This window comes from Pseudorasbora parva, chromosome 6 (genome assembly GCF_024679245.1).
Source record: "Pseudorasbora parva isolate DD20220531a chromosome 6, ASM2467924v1, whole genome shotgun sequence".
Classification (NCBI taxonomy): domain Eukaryota; kingdom Metazoa; phylum Chordata; class Actinopteri; order Cypriniformes; family Gobionidae; genus Pseudorasbora; species Pseudorasbora parva.
Window position 1 is genome coordinate 12,908,952 of NC_090177.1, and position 24,789 is coordinate 12,933,740.

The following is a 24,789-nucleotide window of genomic DNA, read 5'->3' on the forward strand; positions in this document are numbered from 1 at the left end:
CAATAAAGACACAAGTTGGAGCTTGTTGTAAACTTTATGTATTTAAAAACGTGACTGTGACAGTCTCAATCTTTTTGATAGCTGGAATTGATTGATTACAAGTTTTGTAAAGAAATGAATATATAGTCACAGCTTATATTTTCCTACATAACTTCCAAGCATTTATCAACAGCTTTTAGATCAAAAGAGACGAGAAATACATTAATTCAGTTGTGTCACTTTAAAACATAGAAATATAAATGATTAAGGGCCATAACATACTGAAAAAGGCTCAATTTAAGCATTTCAATTCCAAAATATGCATGTTACCCTATAAACTTCTGGATTCTGGGTGGAATGATGTGAATCGATCAGTAAATGAAGTTGCATTTATTGTTAAATGACATCCTTTTTTTAAAATTCAGATTTAAGGAAAAGGATTCAGTTTCAGCTGTCGGAGGTGATGATCCAGTCGATCCAGCGGTTGTAGTTCCTGACTTTTGTGTAGACACCAGGATAGTACGGAAGAGCACAGCCGATTCCCCATGAAACAATGCCTTCTAAATTCCCATCACAAATGAGAGGGCCACCTGAATCTCCCTGTCAAAGAGAAAGATTGTATGAGATTTTCCTCCATCAAAAATTACATTCTCATCATAACAATGGAATATAAACATATTTAAAACCTTGTTTACACTGTATTTTGTTTCTGTTTTCACATTCTTCAAATGTTTGAAACGTGTAAAAATGAGTTTCAATAAATATTTCAAAACAAATATTTTTAACTACACCAAGAAAAAAAAAATGTGAAAGCTATAAATATCATCTATCATGTTTGTAAAGTAAGTTCAGATACAGATATCACACCTTGATTTGGACATAAAGGGTCTGAACATAAAGCCCTGAAAAGCTGTGCCATATCAGAGTACATCTAACATCTCCCTGAATTGTCAGCAGGGGACCGCACCCTTATTCCTAGAATGCCTTTTTCACAGAAAAGCTATTGGCAGGACCCTCGGGAGGGATTGCGTGCCATCATAAATTAGGGAAACTGCTGAATGCCGTGATAAAGCAGGTGTGTGAGGGGTCAAACTAAATTCAGGAAGAGCTCAGAAGAACGTGAGAAAAACCCTGGCTTATAGTGTCGCTAAAAAAAGCATCAAAACAGGGTTTTAACTGAAACTAAAACCATAAAACAACAGCAAAAAAAAAAAAAAAGTAGCTTGAAGTAAAATAAAAGTGAACTTTTTTATATATATTTCCACCGTTTTCAGAAATAGGGCTTATAAAACCTCTTTCTTATATTTAGATATGTGGGCAAATGCATTTTTGTCTCGTTTTAGTTTGGCAGGGTCGCCGCTAGCTTAGCTTAGCATAATGAATGGAATCCTATGTTGCCAGCTAGCGTTAGAGTAAAAGTGACCCCCCCAAAATAAAAAACCCACCTAAATACTTTTTGTGGCCTACGTATTCACAATGAGTGAAATAGCAATGAAGATTAAGCAGAGATATCACGGCTCCCATCCTCATGTTCTCCAGCTGTTGAGCGATCGCAATGTGTTGCGTGATATCTCTGTGCCCAAATAGCAGTGCTTCCCCATAATATAGTCCCAAGTCAATATCTGCCTAGAAAATCTCCTAGTCTTAATCTGCATCGCTATTTGTACTCGTTGTGAATACCCAGGCCACAAAAAGTAATTAGGTGGGGGTCACTTTTACTCGGGACATGCTATCTGGCAACATATGATTCCATTCATTATGCTAAGCTAAGTTAGCGGCAACCCTGCCAAACTAAAAATTGCATGCACTGAGACAAAAATGCATTTGCCCACATATCCAAGTGTAGGAAAGAGGTTTTATAAGCCCTATTTCTGAAAACGGTGTAGTGTTCCTTTAACAATAACTTGTTATAACTTATTTGGTTGTTAATCGATTGTATTTGCCTCTGTTGAAGTTATCAACCTGCATTATTTCAGCTTATTTTGTATTTAATTATTTAACAGCAGAGAACATTACATTATACATAATTCTGTAGAGAAATATCCACCAATCAGAGAACCGAAACAGGCAAATCATGCCAATAGAACTTTTAAGCGTCCGTCCACTCCCATGAGGCATCATATATTATGTAAATTCCCAAGACTTTTTTTTTTTAAATCTCTGTGATGAAAAAGGGTACTGTTCCATTTGCTTTCACTAGCATTGTGGAAATGAGATTTGCACTTAAACCTTTGATTACCTGGCAGGAGTCTTTCCCCCCGAAGCGCGAGCCTGCACAGATCATGTTGTCGTTGACTCTGAAGTAGTAGTAGTATTGGCAGTTGGGGATGATCTCCACGTCCACCGCACGCAGAATCGGTGACAGAAAGAAGCTGTACAGTCGCGTCACTCCCCATCCACTCACGGTGCATGGTCCAGATAAATCAGGCGTGTCTATGGTTGGCAGTGGAGCCGGCTGAACATAAGCATTCATCTGAGCTGGAACATTGAGCTGGGGAAAAATAAATGTCTTTTTTACAACAATTTAAAAAAAGGTTGTAAATCCATATAAATAACCATTTAGCATGTTAAATTTGGTGAAAATCTCCTTTTGTTTAGGAGTTATATACATTTGTATTTATGAACACATAAAAAAATAACCCTTACCTGACTTAAAGTGTACTTTTTTTGCCACTGACTATCAAAATGTTGACATTTGGCCATTGGCATGCCATCAACCTGCTATGATTCCAATTTTCCTATGGTGGTTTGGTCTCGTTTTGGACAAATGAAAGTTGTTTAAACGCTAAATCACAATGTTACACAAACCATAAGGCGAAACCAAACATGTTTGTATTGTTGGACTTGACAAGGATCGGAAATCTAAAGAGATTACTCCCGTGATAAGTCAACCATGTCCAAAGTTATAAGCATGTAAATATTTTTTTCTCACCAATAGGTGCTGCTGGTCCGAAACTTCTCAGACTCTTACCAACTTCTCATCATGCCAATGACCCATACCAAGTTTTGTACCAATAAATGTATGTGTTCATAAAATAAAGCATTTTACTGCAAAATTCAAAATGACCAATGCACAAAATGGCCAGCATGGGAATATTGGATATCATTTGGCTCAGCATGCTGCTCCAAATCTAACAAGACCATGATTTTTGGGCAAACCGTAACAAATTTATAAGCAAAAATAGCCATTTTCATATCTCCAGACCAGTAGGTGGTGCTGTGCAGAAAACAGAAAGTAGCCTCAGGTCATGCTTGTGATGTGCTTTGCAGAGATACAGCCATGTGTCTATTTTTGCAAGCTGACATGTGAGCCGCTCAAACAAACAGAGCAATACTTTGAAAGACTCTTCTTTATTTGAAGACTTGAACTGGTGTAGAGCTTGGCAAACAGTGTATAAACAAAACCATTCACAAGGAAACCATTAATTAATAAACATGTATTATCCACTGCATACAAAAATATTCTGGATTGATGTGGAACCTTTCGTTAAAGCGATACTTCACCACTTTTTCATATTAAAACATGTTATTCTCTTAACTAAGACGAGTTGATACATACCTCTGTCTCGTTTTAGTGCGTACACTTAATCTCTGAAGCGCGGTGACGATCTGATAGCATTTAGCTTAGCCCAGTTCATTCACTATGGTACCAAACAGAGATCAAGTTAGAAGTGACCAAACACCTCCAGGTTTCCCCTATTTAAATACAGTTTAACGAATAGTTGAACGATCAAGTATGATGACAAAATGTTTTTGACAGAAATGAGAGGGAGGTGGAGATGTGAGAGAGGATGTTTCAGCCGGGACTTTTTACTGCGCCGTGTTGAAGTACTCTCAGAAGTGCTATTCCGCCATACATTATAGTTCTCCTTTTTAATCCGCTTAGAAATGTGCCATGTTTTATTTTGTGTCACCATACTTGATCGTGTTCAACTGTTCGTGTAACTGTATTTAAATAGGGAGACGTGGAGGTGTTTGGTCGCTTCTAACTTGATCTCTGTTTGGTACCATAGTGAATAAACTGGGCTTAGTGGGCTAAGCTAAATGCTATCAGATCGTCACCGCGTGTCAGAGAGATTAAGTGAATGCACTGAGACGAGAGAGGTATGTATCAACTCGTTTTAGGTAAGGGAATAACAGTTTAATATAAAAGCAGTGAAGTATCCCTTTAAGAATACATTTAACATTGCTGAGTGGATTTGACAAATTATACACTTCAACAACTTTGAATTGGAATTGATTGAAATTTCAATTGAATTTATATTAAATTATTTATGTGTAAATAAGTTTCTCATTCATAAAATGAAAATGTCAGACTTAAAATAATTTCTCACTTTAAGAAGCAATTAGAGTGTACAACATTGTAAGCAAGTATAATAATATTGTTACATAAAGTTATATATATATATATATATATATATATATATATATATATATATATATATATATATATATATATATATATATATATATATATATATACACACAATAAATACACACACACTTCAAATTCAATTTTTATTAGTGTATTGTACTCTGGAACTGATTTTTTTTAAATGTTTTTTTTAAACTTTTGAATAAATATTCATATTTATATTAATTATTTTCAGCCTTCAAATTCAAGCAAATAAACTGTGTGAAAAATCTTATTTGCAATATGAGCACTGCACATTAAACTGGACATTGATATTGGAGAAATCATAAAAAAATAATAATAATAATTTCTGTATCAGGAGTCAGTATTTGTATATGAGACAATGTTTCAGTATCAGTAATCATGTTTCTTACCTTTATGAGCAAGATGTCATTGTTAAAAGATTTTGGATTGTAGGCAAAATGACTGTAGACTCTGGAGGCGTTATATACTTGCTCAAATCCCTCTTCTAAAAGGAGATTGTGCTCACTCAGCACCACCTGAATCACGCTGGCCCTGTTGATCCAAATACCACAAAACATCAAACCGGTCTCACGTTTGAATTGTTGAACTGGTGTTTTAATGTTGACATGTTGCAGTACGTACGGTCTCCAGCAGTGGGCGGCAGTCAACACCCACTGCGGCTGAATGAGGATTCCTCCACAAAAATGCTTCCTGTCAACCTGAAGAGACGCCTGGTACTTGATGGAGTAAGGCACGACCTCTTGACCTCCGATGATCCTTTGTGGTAATATATCTAGTCATTATAAAGAACAGAGATAATGTCATTCAAATTTTGCTATACAGGCTGTATATCCATAATTTTAGAAGAATATCAATAGATGTATAATTTATATTTACTATAATATTTACAGTAATGCAATCAGAAAATCACTAACCCACATACCACTGTTTAAAACTCGATTGTAGCTTGTTTATGATTATACACATTTATATGTGATTATAAATGTGAATTTAAAGACAAATCATGACTTTTTATTAAATGCTACATCCTGAAATGTGGACCAGACCTGTAAATACATACACAACCTCCTCATATTAGATTAATTTTACTTAAAATTGTGCATACTATATTGTAAGAAGAACAATGACATATAGGAGTTAAATAGTTGCTATTTAATGAAGAACTTAATTGCTTACCTTTGACCATTACAGCAAGCACAAGAAATATCCACAATAACGGAGCCATTCTTCCAGCGCTATAGCAAGAGAAAAGAATGCGAAACACAAGTAAAATATTGTGAAAGCCTGTAATAGATGAAAACGTCTGCTTGCATCCTTCAAAACTGTACAATAGCAACCTGATACAGTTCAAGAGTGCAGAACCAATATCTGATCACGAGATCATGCCACAGCTGATGACAATTACAAGACTATTACATTCTCTCTAATGCCTTTTACACATTCATGACGAGAAGGAAAAGGAAATAAAATATCTGAAGACTTACCAGTAATAATTCTTCACCTCTCAAGCCTTGAATGACCTCCAACTGCTGATTTCTGTTCTCTTAGCGCTTTTATAGTGACACCATATCCATGTCCAGTGCTTTTGTGGGCCTATGAAACAACAAATTGTACATTTATCCCACAGTATAAGAGACACTGACCTAGTACCTGACAAAGCTGAAGTCCCTTAGTGTCATGCATATCTGATTCAACGCTCTTTATGATCACTTATTGTGTGCTGGTGTCGTGGAACAACACCCTGTTTAGTCATTTCAATGGCAGCGTTAAATTCAAGTACTGTGGGTGGTGTCACTTAGAAAGCATTTCAAAATATTGCAAGCTTAAGTTACATGGTCAGAATTGTTTTCAAAGACATATTATTAAGTGAATGAGGTATGTCATAATTTTGCTTGGAAATTACATGCGACGTGTCTTTATTATACCGATTGCACGCCACCCATATAAATAAATTATCTCTAACAGGAACTTTTTCAAAATTGGAGCCTGAAATTGATCATTACAAATGATTTGGAGGTAGTGCCCTTTTACGTTTTAAAGGAAAATTATTTTTAATTTTGGGTGAACCTTGTCGTTTTGTTGTCGTTTTAAAGAATGCTGGAAATCAAACAGTTGATGGTCGCCACTGACTCCCATAGTATGCCAAGTCAAGTCTCCATTTATATAGCGCTTTTTACAATACCGATTGTTTTAAAGTGATAATAGGAAAAACTTTTGTTGTATTGAGTCTAGATCTTCATCTAATCTGGATATAAGTACGGTGTTATGGAATATGTTCCGCCTGACCTAATTTATGCAACAATCATTTCATATGATTTAAATGACAGAAATTGATCAAGTGTTACATGTATGCCAGGTTAAAGAGAGTTTATGTAACAAACTGCAAAAGACACAAAAGCTGAAGATCCAAATGCAGCTTTTATTAAAGGGTCAATCAAGACATGCTGTCCACCGTACAGAAAACAGGTTAAAAATGGCTGGGAACAAAGGCAATTTGGTAATACAAAGTAAGTAGTGAGTCCAAAAAACAGAGAAATGCTCAGAATTGCAGTGTTTCATAAACAAGACTTCGCAATAAATGAATGAGATAACCAGGCTTGTATAGATTGAGGTAATGAGCTGATAGGACACAGCTGTTAACAATCATGGATGAGTCTGGGCAAAGGATTATGGGAGATAAAGTCCTTGAGGGAGTGACAAAAGTCTGGGATGTAGAACCCCCTGGAGGCTCTTAAGGGCACTCCAGCTTATAATTGTGACAAGCCCCCTCCTAAGGAGCGGCTTCCAGATTCTCCCATCAGAAGTGAAGCAGGCTAGGCAGATGACCAGAGCAGAGCAGGCTGGGCAGATGACCAGGACAGAGCAGGGTAAAGCAGGCTGGGCAGATGACCAGGACAGAGCAGGGTAAAGCAGGCTGGGCAGATGACCAGGACAGAGCAGGGTAAAGCAGGCTGGGCAGATGACCAGGACAGAGCAGGGTAAAGCAGGCTGGGCAGATGACCAGGACAGAGCAGGCTGTGCAGATGACCAGGGCAGAGCAGGGTGAAGCAGGCTAGCCAGATGACCAGAGCAGAGCATGGTGAAGCAGGCTTGGCAGATGACCAGAGCAGAGCAGGGTTAAGCAGGCTGGGCAAATGACCAGGGCAGAGCAGGGTGAAGCAGGCTGGGCAGATGACCAGAGCAGAGCAGGGTGAAGCAGGCTGGGCAGATGACCAGAGCAGAGCAGGGTTAAGCAGGCTGGGCAAATGACCAGAGCAGAGCAGGGTGAAGCAGGCTGGGCAGATGACCAGAGCAGAGCAGGGTGAAGCAGGCTGGGCAGATGACCAGAGCAGAGCATGGTGAAGCAGGCTGGGCAGATGACCAGAGCAGAGCAGGGTGAAGCAGGCTGGGCAGATGACCAGGGCAGAGCAGTGTGAAGCAGGCTTGGCAGATGACCAGAGCAGAGCAGGGTTAAGCAGGCTGGGCAGATAACCAGGGCAGAGCAGGGTTAAGCAGGCTGGGCAAATGACCAGGGCAGAGCAGGGTGAAGCAGGCTGGGCAGATGACCAGAGCAGAGCAGGGTGAAGCAGGCTGGGCAGATGACCAGGGCAGAGCAGTGTGAAGCAGGCTTGGCAGATGACCAGAGCAGAGCAGGGTTAAGCAGGCTGGGCAGATAACCAGGGCAGAGCAGGGTGAAGCAGGCTGGGCAGATGACCAGAGCAGAGCAGGGTTAAGCAGACTGGGCAGATAACCAGGGCAGAGCAGTGTTAAGCAGGCTGGGCAAATGACCAGGGCAGAGCAGGGTTAAGCAGGCTTGGTAGATGACCAGAGCAGAGCAGGGTTAAGCAGGCTTGGTAGATGACCAGAGCAGAGCAGGGTGAAGCAGGCTGGGCAGAAGACCAGACCAGAGCAGGGTGAAGCAGGCTGGGCAGATGACCAGAGCAGAGCAGGGTGAAGCAGGCTGGGCAGATGACCAGGGCAGAGCAGGGTGAAGCAGGCTGGGCAGATGACCAGAGCAGAGCAGGGTGAAGCAGGCTGGGCAGAAGACCAGAGCAGAACAGGGTGAAGCAGGCTGGGCAGATGACCAGAGCAGAGCAGGGTGAAGCAGGCTGGGCAGATGACCAGGGCAGAGCAGGGTGAAGCAGGCTGGGCAGATGACCAGAGCAGAGCAGGGTGAAGCAGGCTTGGCAGATGACCAGGGCAGAGCAGGGTGAAGCAGGCTGGGCAGAAGACCAGAGCAGAGCAGGATGAAGCAGGCTTGGCAGATGACCAGGGCAGAGCAGGGTGAAGCAGGCTGGGCAGATGACCAGGGCAGAGCAGGGTGAAGCAGGCTTGGCAGATGACCAGGGCAGAGCAGGGTGAAGCAGGCTGGGCAGAAGACCAGAGCAGAGCAGGGTGAAGCAGGCTTGGCAGATGACCAGGGCAGAACAGGGTGAAGCAGGCTGGGCAGATGACCAGGGCAGAGCAGGCCAAGAAGGTGGCCTTGCAGACGGGCTTGAAGACCCTCACTGCGGAGCAGATTTCCACAACAACAGCACAGATGAGTTTGAAGACCCACACGGTGGAGCAGATGACCACCACTGGAGATCTGGAGTGAACTCAAGGGCTGTGACAGACTCTGACGCATCAGCCATCTTGTCCCAAGACACAGGCGCAGCGGCCATAACAGCTGGAGAATCTGGAGTGCAGGTCATGGTGGGTCAAGACTCTGGAATGGTGGCCATGTTGTGACCAGGGTCTAGCATGGCAAACCACGGGATGGAAAGGTGCTGAAAGGACAGGACACTGGACAGGGCGAGCCTTATCACTGGACATGCTGGTGACTGTGATGGGCCAAGCTCTTTGGCAATTGGATCTTGATCCATGGTTCCCCCCCTAAAAAAACATTTTTTTAGGGGAAGAGCCCTCCTCAACCTCACCAACAGTGAAGGAGGAACAAGACAACAACAGAGTATAATCCACAAAATCGATGATTTAGAAAGATTTAGAAAGTCTCAGGTGTGGTCATCGGGTGGTCTATTATCTTGCTGTAAACGAATGAGTTGAACTGCTGGATCCACGGTGGGTCTGTGTCTTACTTGGCAATGTCTTCTGTAATGCACTTCTGTGATCCAAATGCAGCTTTTATAAACAATCCATGGCAATTTCAAAACGCTGCTTCATGAAGCTTCGAAGCTTTACAAATCTTCTGCTTCTAATCAATTGGTTCAAAGTGTGTATCAAACTGCCAAAGTCACGTGAATTCAGTAACCAAGGGTCTGTTATGTCATCACTGTTTCGAAAGGTTTCGAAACACTTTGAAATGTCAATGGTTCACCTCTAGGTGGCGATGATCTCTGTGAATCCATGAATCATGAGCAGTTACTGAGAACCATTAACAAGTGTCTGTGTGTTTTACAGTTTTATACATTTGCCCTGGCAATTGTTAAAATAACAGGCCCATAGACACTTAATATTTAATATTTAGTTCATTGCATTTGAAAGATTTTACTTTTTTACTTTTATCTTTTCAATAGATGTGTAAAAAGTGTTTTTCTGCATGACTGGCATGGCCTTTTGTCGAATTTACACTGTTCTGACCAGCAGGGGTCGCCATGGAGACGGGTGTTGAATTTTGTGTCAACGCTTCGACAATACAGCACATTTGCTTCAACCGTTTCAGTGTTTTAGGAAGCCTTGGTCTGCCCATAACTAGTCAAAAATCAGGCAGGCAGTCCAAACAAACAAACACACACAAGGCTGAGAAAGGCAAACGGGTTATCCAAAGGCAGTCAGAGTCTAAAAACAGCTACATGAAACCAGCAAAATGCTCAGAATTGCAGTGCTACACTTAACAAGCCTTCACAATGAACAACACGGTACATGGTTATTTTTATAACCTTTTTTATAAAAGGTTATATCCTCCTCCATTTAAAAAAAACACGAACACACAAGCACAGTTTGAAAAAAATCTTGGTCTACACGAAAAAGCAAAACCACACTATGATGGGCTGCCTGATTTCCACATGGTCCCATCCACGGCACCGATGCACAGAGGGTTGACATGGGCTCAGTGAAATCCTTCAACAAGTTCCTTTACTCTGGACTCAGTGACAGGTAATGTACTGTATATACACAAGGGCAGGGCCCAAGTGGACTTTAATAGCTTCACACACTTGCCTTACTATTTATTATCATCACATTTTGGCACCTCTCTTCTGCAATACAATGAGATAACTGCGCATGTATCTGTATACATGTAATAAGTGCTGTTAGTTTAGTCCGCCATTGCATAGACTTGACTCATGTAAACAAAGGAGAACGGCGCACACTTTGACTTCACAAGCCGAATTCTCCGGTTTCACCATCTACACAACAACGCTGCAACCAGAGTTTCTAAAAATCTTCACCCTGGTCGGAGTTTTCAAAAAAGTCTGGTTTCAGTAACCGTAGAAAAAGCTGCGGTTTTAAAAAAAATACATGTGTTTGTGTGGACAGGACCTGAGATAACCAGGCTTAAAATGGGTGAGGTAATGAGCTAACGAAACACAGCTGTTAACAATCATGATGATGAGTCCAGACAAAGAATTATGGGAGATCTCCTTGAGGGAGTGACAACAGGGTGTGATGGAGTGCCCCCTGGTGGCTCTCAAGGGCATTCAAGCTAGCAATCTTGACTGTTTACTCTAGATTTAAACTGTAAATAAATACCATAGAAGTCAACTGTTATCTTTATTATTCTGTGTTCAACAGAAGAAACAAATTCATACAGGTTTGGAACAATTTGGGGTGAATAAATGATGACAATTTTCATTTTAGGGGGAATTATCCTTTTATATACTTTCTTCATTAAGTTTAAAGATGAGATGCAAAGGCTTGATCTAATTGAATCACATTTATTAAAGTAAACTCAGGTAATCCAATACTACCTGACAAGGAAAAAAACAAACAGAGAGACTTAAATACACAAGGGAAATAAAGTAAAAATGAATAGGTGGAAGTACTTAATAGCATAGTAACAAACAAAGAGCAGGAAAAAGAAACAAATGAAGGATAAGCATACTAAAACTCCTTGAAACTGGAATCAAAACATACACTGTATTACCAAAAGTTTCGGGACGCCTGCCTTTACATGCACATGAACTTTAATGACATCCCATTCTTAATCTGTAGGGTTTAATGTGGAGTTGGCCCACCCTTTTCAGCTATAACAGCTTCAACTCTTCTGGGAAAGCTTTCCACAAGGTTTAGGAGTGTGTTTATGGGAATGTTTGACCATTCTTCTAGAAGCGCATTTGTGAGGTCAGACACTGATGTTGGACGAGAAGGCCTGGCTCGCAGTCTCCGCTCTTATTCATCCCAAAGGTGTTCTATCGGGTTGAGGTCAGGACTCGGTGCAGTCCAGTCAAGTTCCTCCACACCAAACTCCCTTATCCATGTCTTTATGGACCGACGCTTTGTGCACTGCTGCGCAGTCATGTTGGAACAGGAAGGGGCCATCCCCAAACTGTTCCTACAATTGCGGAAGTTTTTTGATCATGCAGAAGTTTTGATCACTGCAGTAATTTTTTATTATTATTTGTGTGTGTGTGTGTGTGTGTGTGTGTGTGTGTGTGTGTGTGTGTGTGTGTGTGTGTGTGTGTGTGTGTGTGTGTGTGTGTGTGTGTGTGTGTGTGTGTGTGTGTTACCTGATGCACGATTCACAGTTATATCCACCGATCGGGTTGGCCAAGTAATAAAAAAAATAACAACATTCCAATTAATAGCGGGTGGATGAGAGATAATTTCATCATCATCGTGTTTGTTTGATAAAGACATTTTCCAAGCTGGTTAAATCTTTCTGCTTGCCGTTTCCCCTTTCAAAACAATCCCTCACATGTCCTTGCGGGGGAGCCGAAGCTCATTACATATGCAAAGCCTATCCAATCAAAGCAGTGGGTTTTTACTTTCAAATCTTCTGTGCGGCATGCCCATAAAACAAGCGTTCCAGGAGAGAGCCTTAAAACCAGGATGGAAAATAGCCTATTACTTATTCATTTTGATGTTTTTGAATGTAAAAACCCCGCAAACATCATAAGTTGACCTACAACATTATATATATATATATATATATATATATATATATATATATATATATATATATATATATATATATATATATATATATATATATATATATTACACATTACATATGCTTCTCATATTTAAAATGTGTATCTCTAACATATGAAATGAATCAGTTCCTTTCTGACATTAAATCAATGCATTATATTCTGATATATGTGCACATAATAAACACTATTTCCTATTATCACTATTATATATATATATATATATATATATATATATATATATATATATATATATATATATATATATATATATATATATATATATATATATATATATATATTATGTACACATCAACAGAGTAGAATATCACAAAACCAAACTATCTATTTAACTCCTATTTTTTTGGTATTATTTAACAACATGCTTTTCTCTGCAAACACATCTTACTTCACACTATCCTATTATCTTTAATCCTTCCTCCTCCAACTCCCACCCACTCAGACTGTGGGAGTTTTATCAAAACAACGGTTGCCGCTTACAGGACTGCTTTAAGACTCTCTCTTGGGAAAATTTGACATTATAGGAGCTTTACCAAACATGAAGATAAAATCAGTTCGTCTCAGGCGTGTCTCAATCCTGTCTGATTTGGTTCATTTGATACATCAGTATTGAAACGTTTAAAGATCTACGTGCATATGCAAAGTGCATGTGCACAGCAAATATTGTAATTTGTTTTAGTCAGTGTGCAATGCTCTTCATTTTTCCTTCTTTAACACAAGAGGTGAGGTTGGTTCTATGTATTGTAATTTAAGTCCAATGATTTAAGCCATTTTAAAACAGAGCAAATATAAAATAAACATTTTAAATAAACTAATTCAACTAAATTATGCTCATATTGAAAATTACAAATTTGGAATTTTTAAAATAGTCTGGACTGAAAGTAAAAAAAACAAACAAATCTCAGCAGATCCTGCATGTACAGCAGTGCTGTGATATCACTGCCACCCTAATTACCATGACCACTGTATGGCTGGATGATCCCATTTAAGTGGTCAGATATTAATGGATTATAAACAGACGATTAATAGTCCTCAGTCCACAAACTCTATTAAACCATGACAGGATCCAGAGGCATCATGTCACAATGTTGAGGAAGGGGGCTAATAGCTCTGTTGTGGTAACACCAAGAGAGCAGAACAAGAGATCAAGTGTAAAAATGGCAGCGGTCAGCACCCACGGGGAAGCAGCCATGAGGAACAATAAATGAGACGTAGATTGTCAGATTGAGAAGAGATCATTAGCTAACACTAGCCACAGAGATGACGCCACAAACAAGATGAGGGCCATTTCTTCCCCACCTTCATTTTTAATGATTCGTGTTCCAGTTCTGGGGCAATCCCACTATTCCCAGGAGACAGCGCTTATTATGCTGTTCTAATTAGTGAAGTAGTTCAAATTTATAGATGGACTGTACGTAGTTTCATTGGCCCCACAATTTTTGGGCAATGTTTTATTGTGAGATTTTTTTTAATATAGAATGTAAAAATTAATGCAGATTATTGAAAGTATTTGGTCACCCACAAAAAAGGAAGATATCTGGCTTTCACAGACCTGTAACAACTTCTTTAAGAGACTCCTCTGTCCTCCATTTGTTACCTGTATTAATGGCATCTGTTTCACCTCATTATCTGTATAAAAGACACCTGTCCACAACCTCAAACAATCAGACTCCAAACTCCACTATGGCCAAGACCAAAGAGCTTTCAAAGGATACCAGAAACAAAATTGTAGACCTGAACCAGGCTGGGAAGACTGAATCTAAGGTAAGCAGCTTGGTGTGAACAAATCACCTGTGTGTTTTATTAGAAAATGGAAGACATACAAGACCACTGATAATCTCCCTCGATATTTCCCAAGATCTCACCCCGTGGGGTCAAAATGATCACAAGAACGGTGAACAAAAATCCCAGAACCACACGGGGGGACCTAGTGAATGACCTGCAGGAGCTGGGACCAAAGTATCAAAGGCTACCATCAGTAACACACTACGCCACCAGGGAGTCAAACGCTGCCAGATGTGTTCCCACTTCAGCTCTGCAGCATATTTTGAATAATTATTACATATGCAATTTGGACCCAAATATGGGGCGCAGAGCTGAGCCAGTATATGTCTGGGCCCGTCAGTTTGCCAGAGAGAATTTGGATGATTTAGAAGAGGATTGGAAGAATGCCATATGATTTGCTAAAACCAAAATAGAACTTTTTGGTAAAAACTCAACTTTTTGGAGTGGAGTGTTTGGAGGAGAAAGAATGAGTTGCACCATACCTACTGTGAAGCATGGGGTGGAAACATCATGCTTTGGGGCTGGTTTTCTGTAAAGGGACCAGGACGACTGATCAGTGTAAAGGAAAGAATGAATGGGGTTATGTATTGTGAGATTTTGAGTTAAAAATCTCCTTCCATCAGCAAGGGCATTGAAGATGAAACGTTGTTGGGTCTTTCAGCATGACAATGATCCCAAACACACAGCCCAGGCAACAAAGAAATGGCTTCTTAAGAAGCATTTCAAGGTCCTACAGTGGCGTAGCCAGATCTCAACCCCATAGAAAATCTTTGGAGGGAGTTGAAAATCCGTGTTGCTCAGCAACTGCCCCAAAACGTCACTGCTCTAGAGGAGATCTGCTTGGAGGAATGGGCCAAACTACCAGCAACAGTGGGTAAAACCTTGTGGCGACTTACACGGAATGTTTGACCTCTGTCATTGCCAACAAAGGGTATATAACAAAGCATTGAGATTAACTTTTGTTATTGACCAAATACTTATTTTCCACCATAATTTGCAAATAAATTCTTAATGTGATTTTCTGGATTTTTTTTCTCTCAGTCGGTCTCATAGTTTAAGTGTACCTATGATGAAAATTACAGGCCTCTCTCATCTTTTTAAGTGGGAGAACTTGCACAATTAGTGGCTGACTAAATACTTTTTTGCCCCGTTCTCTCTCTCTCTCTCTCTCTCTCTCTCTCTCTCTCTCTCTCTCTCTCTCTCTCTCTCTCTCTCTCTCTCTCATATATTAAGCCTATGAGGGCCACGAAGGACAGAAGCCAGGATGCAAATTTGGCCAGGTTTACACCCGTACTCTTTTTCCGAAGGACATCCTGGGAGTCTTAATGACCACAGAGAGTCAGGACCTCAGTTTAACTTCTCATCTGAAGGACGGTGCTCTTTGACAGTATGGTGTCCCCATCACTATACTGGAGGGTTAGGATCCACGCAGACCACAGGGTGAGCGCCCCTGCTTGCCTCACTAACACCTCTACCAACAGTAACCTAGTTTTCCCAGTTGGTCTCCCATCCAGGTACTGACCCTGCTTAGCTTCAGTTGGAAACCAGTCTTGGGCTACACGGTGATATGGCTGCTGGCAACACTTGTTAATGCTGATGGTGAGGTATTACATCTCAAATGTACGGCACACTGTGTAGCGCATCTCTGAGAAACGTCCTGCTCAAGTTGTCCTTGCAATAGAGTAATAACTAGTTCTTCCAATGTTTCATCTTCGGACTCACGGTCAGATTGATGTGGGAAAAAAATCGATGTCATCGGTACTGTTTTACAGTACATTCACTAAGCTTAAGGTAGCAGAGCTGAAGTTAAATTATGGTAATGGACATTTATCTTCCAAAACACGTTGTTGCAGTGCACAACTAATCAGCGGTTGCATACCACAAACAAAATGTATTCATTAGTTTTATTTCAAAATCAAAGGTTGTTACAGAACATGACTTGTCAGCATTGCAATTCTGTGTGTACACTCTTTCATATATATGCCATGTTTAAACTACATTTCAACCATGTTTTATTCAATTCATTACTTTATATTTATATAGCCTATTACTTTAGATGTATATACTATATTGACAAAAGTATTGGGACACTCCTCCAAATCATTGGATTCAGGCGTTCCAATCACTTCTATGTCCACAGGTGTATAAAAATCAAGCACCTAGGGATGCAGACGCTTCTACTGTCACATGCCTGTCCTGTCTTGTGTGCACATGTGGGTTTTATGTTGAGCATGTGCTCGTGTCTCTGTTAGATCCCTCCCCCTTTGTTATCTTGTTATTGGTTTCAATTGTCCCACCTGTTCCCTCTTGATTTCTTCCCTTCTTAAGCTCCTTGTGTTTGTCAGTCCTGGTCGTTGTATTGTCTACGTGTCCTGGTTCCCCGAGAACTCTGTTGGTTTGTTTGGATTTGCTTATTCTATTGTGTGTTTTTCCCCCCTCGTGGGGTTTGTTTTAAATTATCATTTTTCTGCATTTGAGTCCTCGCACCATTTTCCTTTGTGTTTTTTAGCGTGGCATCTACAAACATTTGTGAAAGAATGGATCAGTCTCAGGAGCTCAGTGAATTCAAGTGTGGTACCGTGAAAGGTTGCCACCTGTGCAATAAGTTACTTTGAGAAATATCCTCAGTACTAAATTATTCCACAGCTGCATCCAAGCCTTACATCACTAAGTGCAATGCAAAGTGTCGGAAGCAGGGGTCTAAAGCACGCCACTACTGGACTCTAGAGCAGTGGAGACGTGTTCCCTGGAGTGAAAAATCACGCTTCCAATGGATGAGTCTGGGTTTGGCGGTTGCAAGGAGAATGGAACTTGCCTGACAGAATTGTTGCGCGTGTAAAGTTTGGTAGAGGGGGTATTATGGTGTGGGGTTGTTTATTAGGGGTTGGGCTTGGCCCCTAAGTTCCAGTAAAAGGAACTCTTAATGCTTCAGCATACAAAGACATTTTGGATAATTTCATGTTCCCAACTTCATGGGAAAAGTTTGGGGATGCCCCCCTTCCTGTTCCAACATGACTGTGCACCAGTGCATAAAGAAAGCGTCAGTCCATAAAGACATGCATGAGCAAGTTTGATATGGAGGAACTTGACTTGCTTGCACAGAGTCCTGACCTGAACCCAATAGAACACCTTTGGGATGAATTAGAGCCAGGCCCTCTCATCCAACATCAGTGCCTGACCAATTCCCATAAACATTAAACCTTGTGGAAAGCTAGAAGAGTTTAAGCAGTTGTAGCTGGAAAGGGTGGAATGGATATGGAACTCCATATTTAACCCTACAGATTAAGAATGGGATGTCTTTAAAGTTCATGTGCATGCAAAGGCAGGTATCCCAAAACTTTTTGCAATATAGTGTATATTGATGCTCACACAAGTGGCAAAACATTTAGGCTATACGTTCAAATCACAAACATTTTAAACTAAAATGTACAATAGACAAAACAATCAACTCTCATCTTTTCTTTCATTTTTAAATACTTTTTACAAGAAATCCTGCAGGTCATAAAGAACTTTTGTTTTTCCACCTCTGAGAAAGGATGAGTGCTATCCATTATGTCACATTGTTTAGCTAAATGGCAGGTAAGGTGTCGTTTTCCTTGCTTTACCCGAGGCAAAAAGCTGTGTTGACTTTGAAACAGAGTAGACTTTAAATGACATGCATCTGTTGTGAAATTAGATTTCAAATCTAGATGTTCATTTTAATGGAAGAAAATTAGCTGTCACTTTAATTCAGTGCCTGCAGCACAACAAAAAATAGACTTGTGCCGAAATGATCGCTGCCCTGTTGCAGACACACCGCTTCTGGAACGCACTGCTGGACCGGATCCGCGTGCAGTGTGAATGCTCCAACCGTTTAACATGGGTACGGAAAAAATAAGCACCGCATACGCACAGCAAATGGAGTGTGTGAGAAACAAGCGTTAGTTTCAGAAAGTGATCAAATGATCATTTGTTCTCCAATTTAGAACTGTCCAATAAATAAAAGAAATCAGTTTAATTATTTACAAAAATGTCTCAGATTTTATTTCCGGAAAATTATCAAAATTTCACGTGGAATCAGATGACGCTTTAGATTTTTAACTAAAATCATGAAGTTGAAAATCACTCTTTTGACATTTAAAGCTATGACATGAGTTTAAATGTCACTCAAGTGTCTGGATAGTCTCTGGGGTACCACTAAACGCAACTACAATTGTAATAGAAATCAAAAAGGCGTATAAAAGAAATAACAGCAGAAGATACGGTTTATCTGACAGGTTTTTCAACTGTAGAATTTAATCTGCGATATGACGCACATATCGTGCTGTGGGCAATTGTACTGATCCTAAATCAGACCGAAACAAAAGATCACAGGTTTGGTTAAACATGCTTCAATTATATATTGTTCCCGGTCTCAGACGACATTGTGACCATGGAGACAGAAATAGGAACTAGGAAACCCGAGAATGCAGAGGTAATCCTTCCCCAGGTGTGGAATCAGAGTACCTGAAGCACTGCTCCTCTCAGTCTGGTCCGCACCTGTGCCTGTCTCTGTCTCCGTGTCCGTCTCTGTCTCTCCATCAGCATGCACCTGCCGCTGCTTCTGCTGTGTGTTCTCCTGGAGCTCCTCGTGGTGAGCTGTAAGTAAAAGATTTACACTTCAATCCTACAAAATCCTTTCAGTGCATTATCAGGGTACAACGGCATTGTGGAATATGGTTTATTCTGATGTCAATAATATAATGAAAACTTTTATTTTAAAATGGCAATGAAAAATGTAGCGTCTGTCTTTTTATTATTTCAGTAAGTTTTATTATTAAAATATTATAACATTTAAAGTTAAATAAAATATTAAAAAGATGACATATTGCAACCATTTACTCAAGTTTTCAATTATAATAAAACTAAAAATTAATGAACTAGATAACATACTGCAATCTTTTAGACTTAAGTTGTCATATATATTACATTTCTATACTTGACAACATGAATCTAAAAGATTGCAATATGTCATCTATTTTACTGTTTTTAAAATATATTAAATAGACAACATATTGCAATCTTTTAGACTCAAGTTGTCAATTATAAAAATTATTTATTTTTTCAATTAATTAAATTGATTAAATATTGCAATCTTTAAGACAAGTTCTCAACCCACAGGAATAAAATAAAAAAATAAAATAAAAGCAAAGCAAAGCAAATTTTAATGGAGAGCTAATTAAATATTTTACTCAATTCTAATCCACAGAATTTTATTTAGAGAAAAAAGACGCAATAATTTAATGTCTCCTTGTTATTGACATGCATTAATAAGTTAAAGTTCTCAAAAGTTTCTTAAAGTTTTGGAGTTCATCCAAGACAAAATTTCCTAAGCTTCGCTGCATTTTTAAAATACAATGAAAAACAGAAATATAAGTAAAATCTCCATTAAGTCTCCTGAGCTATAAAATAAAAAGGGTGATATTTATGGTCTCTCCAGTGATGGATTTTAATACTGGGCATCTTTTTTTTCATGTCTGGTTTAAGTTTTGTCAGCGCTATGATTTATTACAAACCTGAAATATGAGGACAAAGTTAAGTTTAGTTGTATTGATGGATGGGCCCTTCATCCTGACAGCCTGCACTGAGTGCATCTTCACCGAAGGAAATCCAAAGCGAATCGTTTTTCATTTCCGACACAAACAAGCCCTAAAATGCAATTATACAGTTTAGAACTTAAAAGATGAATTAATCTATCTGATACTGAAATCTAACGTAAAAACCTGTGCTGAATTATAAAAGCATGCCAAAGACATTGAATCCCCAAATGCTGTAATTTAAATCCCCTAAACATTGAACTTCAGCATTGTTTACAATTTTTCGCTACTTCACAACATAAATATTAAACAATGGACGTACATAACAATCAAACAATGGACATACATAACCTCCTCATGTGCTGGGACTCAATGCTTTGTGCGCTTTAACGTTTAGGGTTTCCTCACGTTGAGAGCTTCATAAAGCAATCAGATAACGGTCACGCTGCTGCCAATCCTCGTGAGGTCCAAGGTCATTCAATCAAGGTTACATAATAGCTTAAATCTAGCACATATGCATTTCACACAGCTGATAATATTGTATAGGATTACTTGAACCGCCGCACATACAACTGCCTAATTGTTACACTGTGAGCAATATGCCCAAGGGCAACATATACACACCCACCCACACACACATCAGAGAAGACTTGCGCTAACATCTCTGACAGTGTTTATTCGTGACGCACATGTCAGGAAATGATAGTCTTCTGTGGACAGATTTAGATGGGGGAAAACCCATATTGTTTACTGCGCATTGATAAGTATTGACTTACAGTAAAACAAATTTAGCAACCTTAAGTTACAGTTTTCTTCCAAAACAAAGGTGCAGATTTTAGAGCGTCCACTGCATGCACACGTGTCTCTGTTTTGTGAAAGGGAAATCTAGACTAATATCACAGAGATTGCAGATGCTGTCAACACAATCACATGTCTCCTGTTTTGTTTGACAGGTCAGGATCTGCTACTGCGTATCGTGGGTGGATACGCCCCGGCGCCGTACTCCATCAAGTACATCGTGTCCATTCAGAGCGCTACGGGCCAGCACTTGTGTGGAGGGACCTTAATTAACAAATACTGGGTGCTGACCGCAGCACACTGCAATATAGGGTAAGACGAGCAACGCTGGATACACAACTAATGAGTTTTAACTGGACATACAAGCATTTCAAATACGAGTTTAGCCAGTGGCTATTTCCACTTTGGAGGCACAACGAACAGATGTTGCGTTCACCTGGGGTGGTAACATTTGTACAAAAATAGAATGTTTTGCCAACATTACAATTAAGTTATGAAAAGGTTATTGCAGAATGTTCTTTGAACGTTGAAAACGAGACATTCCAGAAAACATTCCCATTTTATGGGAATGTTACATTTTTCTAAATGTTAGACGAACATCCTGATAAAACATTTCAGAAAAAAGTCTTTACTAAAGACCAAATAACATTAGCATTACTGGAAAAATGTCTTTCTGTAACCTTGCCAGAACGTTAGCTAAAGTCCTGAGAACGTTCCCGGTAAGCTGGATTACTGCCATTATTTCTTTTCATTATAGATTTATAAATAATACAACAAATTTAAATACAGTTTAAATAGTTAAACTTTTAACTCCCCTTTAACTTTTAAGTTAATCAACACTCCCTGACAATTCACATGTAGATGAATTGCATTCCTTTAAAATTGTTGTAAAAAAAAAAAAAAAAAAAGAGATCAAAAATACTACACAATACCAAAAATATTTTATGCTAAAAAAATATTTGATCAACCAAACTCTACATGTGCAGCTTTCCCCTGGCTTTGTTTTGTTTTGTTTTGTTTTGATAGTGCCCAATAAATTACTTAAAATATATATATTTTTATTAATAATTTAGTATTTAACATGGGTTAAATACTAAAATATATCTTGGATGCTCTGGGGGTAAGCAGATACACATCAAATTTTCATTTTTGGGTGAACTATCCCATTAAATACGGGGAGCTAAACAGAAATGTGGTGAAAATGTTTCAGACATTACGGGATGTTGGTGCTTGTGTTTTTATAACTCATAATAAATATATAATATATACAAAGCTGCTTGAACTACCATAATCTGAATAATAAACACACTTAAAAAAAAAAAAAAAGATTTTAACTTAGTGTTCATCCTAACTAAACTTAACATTTTAAGGCAGCACAAACACTAAGTTAAAACGTTTTTTATTTTTGTGTATAGAATGTCTCATGATGAATCACCATAAGTTCATCATAAGTGGCCTGTCCAAAATCATGGCCAATACTCGCTGCACAGGGTCATACACACAAAGGCAAAAGCATCAGGGTATTACAACACTATTATAACAGGGTTTCTGAGGGTTTTATGAAGGTAAATTTAAGGCTTTTTCAAGACCTTTTTAAGACCAAGTATAGAAAGGAATAAACGGAATGGAAGACAATATGCCAATGTGTTTCCTAAATGTCAGTCCCTAAGCAGAAGCAATGAGTTGGTTTGAAAATAATATTTACCACAGATTTCCATTACATTTAAATTTATTTAAAAAAATATATTTAAAAAAATGCATATGGCTTTAATACCTCTGCTCCCAACCACTAGAATATGAATATTTACTTTTCCTTCTGATCACATTGTTCTTCCTCAGTATTTTTGTCTTGCCTAAAGATTCTTAAATCAAGATACATTTACTGGAGAAACTAAATGAAATAAGAAAATAAATGAATATAATAAAAAAAATTTTTTTTAAGTTTATGCTAAAAAGAAAAGAAACAAACATCTGCCAATGGGCTTAGTTCAAAAATAAATTAATTCAAAGGAAAAGCCAGGTTTTATACATCGCTGACACATTTGTTCTCATTTAAAACAAGACTTCATATCATTTTGCATGTCAGGTAAATGTATTTTGATTTTAAGATGTTCAGATATTTGTATGGGAAAACAAAACAATAATACCATTCATATTATGCAGTGCAAGCAACATTTAATGCAACTTAGAGATTTAAACAATTGAAGACTTACACAAGTGCTTTATTGGCATCAATGGTTCCATGAAGAACCTTTAACATCCATGGAAACCTTTCCATTGGACTAAAGGTACTTTATAGTGGAAAAGGGACTCATTAGATCATTAAAATGCTCTTTAACATTAAGAAAAAAAAAAGGTTCTATTCACTGAAAGGTTGTTCAGGGGAACCAAAGAGAGTCATTCAGTTGGATAAAAGCAGTGTTCGCTTGTGTCTCCAGGGAGGCAAACATGAGGATCGTGGCCGGAGATTATTCTGTGGGATTATATGAGGGGACGGAGCAGTTTCGCAGGCCTCATGTTTTAATACCTCACCCACAGTACAACAAAGCCACCAATAACGCAGACATCATGCTCATTAAGGTGAGGCAGTGGAATCAATGCTCCTGCGTTACACTGACTGACTCACTGTGAATCATTGATTCTTTTCATGCATACAAAATGAACACAACAAACCGGCGTCAAGTCGTATTACATCAAGTGATGTATCTCTTACTAATCAGCAATGCAACGATAGTGTGTGGATTTGTTACACATGTAATGTTTTCAAATTAAAATTGTATACTTTATAATAAATTCTTTATACTGTATCCTTCTGAGTATATTAACAGAATAGCATAAATGTTTCAGTTTTGGTATACAAGTAAAAATGATAACACTTTACGTTGAGCAACACTTCTACAGCATAAAACTTAAAGTTGATTTATTTATTTACTCATACTTTTTTTAAATCAAAAGTTGTATTTGTTAAGTAAGTGATAATCCACTGCCAGCTGTGCATTAAATACGTTTATACTAATTGGGCCGTTGAATACTTGAATCTGATTGGTTGAGGGACGTTCTAAGGTCTGTGGTTATTTTCAGTTAGGGCTTGTTAGGTCTAGCATTCTTTAAATCAGACACAGAGATAAAGTAGTGCATAAGATTACATTTAAATTGGATTACATTGAACAAATAAATTATACCATTTATTTGAATTAATTATCGAGAAAGCAAGAGAGCGAGAGAGAAATGAAATGAGAGATGTGTGTGTGAATCACCTGTGTCTGTTCAGAGTCTCTCTCTACAAAGCTGTAACTTTAGTTACTAAACCAGCGATGTTATCTCCTCATTGCTGAGAAATATAAATGTAGTGATTTTATCAATAAAATTCACGGGAAGCATTGTAATGGCAACATTACATGTCCATATCACTTCGCCAAATTATTTCAAAAGTCCTACAGCCGACAACAGCAAAAGATCTACAACCCACAACAACACTGACCGAGCAAATACATATAGTAAACAATCGGATTAAATCAACACATTTTTTCCGCATTTTTCAACAAAATTACGTTTTATTATGTACGGAAATCACATCCTCTCACTCTCCCAAAGTAAGGAATTCTCAAACGAAGTAACACACACATACAGTACAGTAAGATGCTCACACAGAAACGTGTTGTCAGCGCTGCTCTGATGGTTTTATCAGTAAATAATTTAACAACTTTTTCTTCTGTGATTCTTAATCAGGTATTAATAGTTTCTTATTTGATCTGTGTTAACTGTGTGTTGAGTTTGATGGTTGTATTGTCGAAGTTGGTGGCAAATCAGTTTCCCTAACGGGATTAATAAAGTTTTCCAATCCAATCCAATCCAACGTAAAATCTATATGACTTTCCTCATTAGCGAGGTAATAGTGCTGATCTTGAAGCAGATAAACTTACAGTTTCACTATTATAGTAGAGATGGTGATGGCCAACACTGTTGAGAGACACAGACTCAAGTAATTCACGCGTGCTTAATCTCTCTCTCTCTCTCTTTAATAACTGCATTAATAACGGTGTAAATCTGCTATCAATGGTTCAAGCCTCCTTTACCAGCTCTCCAGCTCTAAAATGACATTTTGGAATAAGTAACAGAGGCTTGGGATGAGATGTGTAAGAAATTAGTCCTGCACACAAGAGCATTTTAAAGGACAAAAACC

The 24,789-nt window shown here is 38.7% G+C and overlaps 2 protein-coding genes across 7 annotated transcripts in view; one reads left to right on the forward strand and one right to left on the reverse strand.

The window, feature by feature from the left end:
• Positions 1–24,789, reverse strand: part of LOC137078411 (trypsin I-P1-like) — a 26,299-nt gene continuing 1,510 nt past the window's right edge. The window contains exons 2-9 of one of the 6 annotated variants that reach the window (XM_067445663.1): positions 19,788–19,920; positions 18,772–18,870; positions 5,880–5,971; positions 5,555–5,613; positions 5,000–5,150; positions 4,768–4,909; positions 2,219–2,470; positions 1–579 (exon numbers count right to left, since the gene is read on the reverse strand). In XM_067445663.1, the coding sequence (XP_067301764.1) occupies positions 427–579; positions 2,219–2,470; positions 4,768–4,909; positions 5,000–5,150; positions 5,555–5,613; positions 5,880–5,971; positions 18,772–18,870; positions 19,788–19,865 (1,026 nt within the window). In that variant the 5' untranslated portion in view covers positions 19,866–19,920 and the 3' untranslated portion in view covers positions 1–426. Of the gene's footprint in view, positions 580–2,218; positions 2,471–4,767; positions 4,910–4,999; positions 5,151–5,554; positions 5,614–5,862; positions 5,972–18,738; positions 18,871–19,787; positions 19,921–24,789 lie in introns of all 6 variants that reach the window. The other 5 variants (XM_067445666.1, XM_067445662.1, XM_067445665.1 and 2 more) reach the window with 5 other exon arrangements.
• zmp:0000001088 (trypsin) overlaps positions 20,408–24,789 on the forward strand; it is an 8,889-nt gene continuing 4,507 nt past the window's right edge. Inside the window, exons 1-3 of the mRNA XM_067447121.1 lie at positions 20,408–20,417; positions 20,762–20,918; positions 23,045–23,186. Of these exons, the coding sequence (XP_067303222.1) occupies positions 20,408–20,417; positions 20,762–20,918; positions 23,045–23,186 (309 nt within the window). The remainder of the gene's footprint in view (positions 20,418–20,761; positions 20,919–23,044; positions 23,187–24,789) is intronic.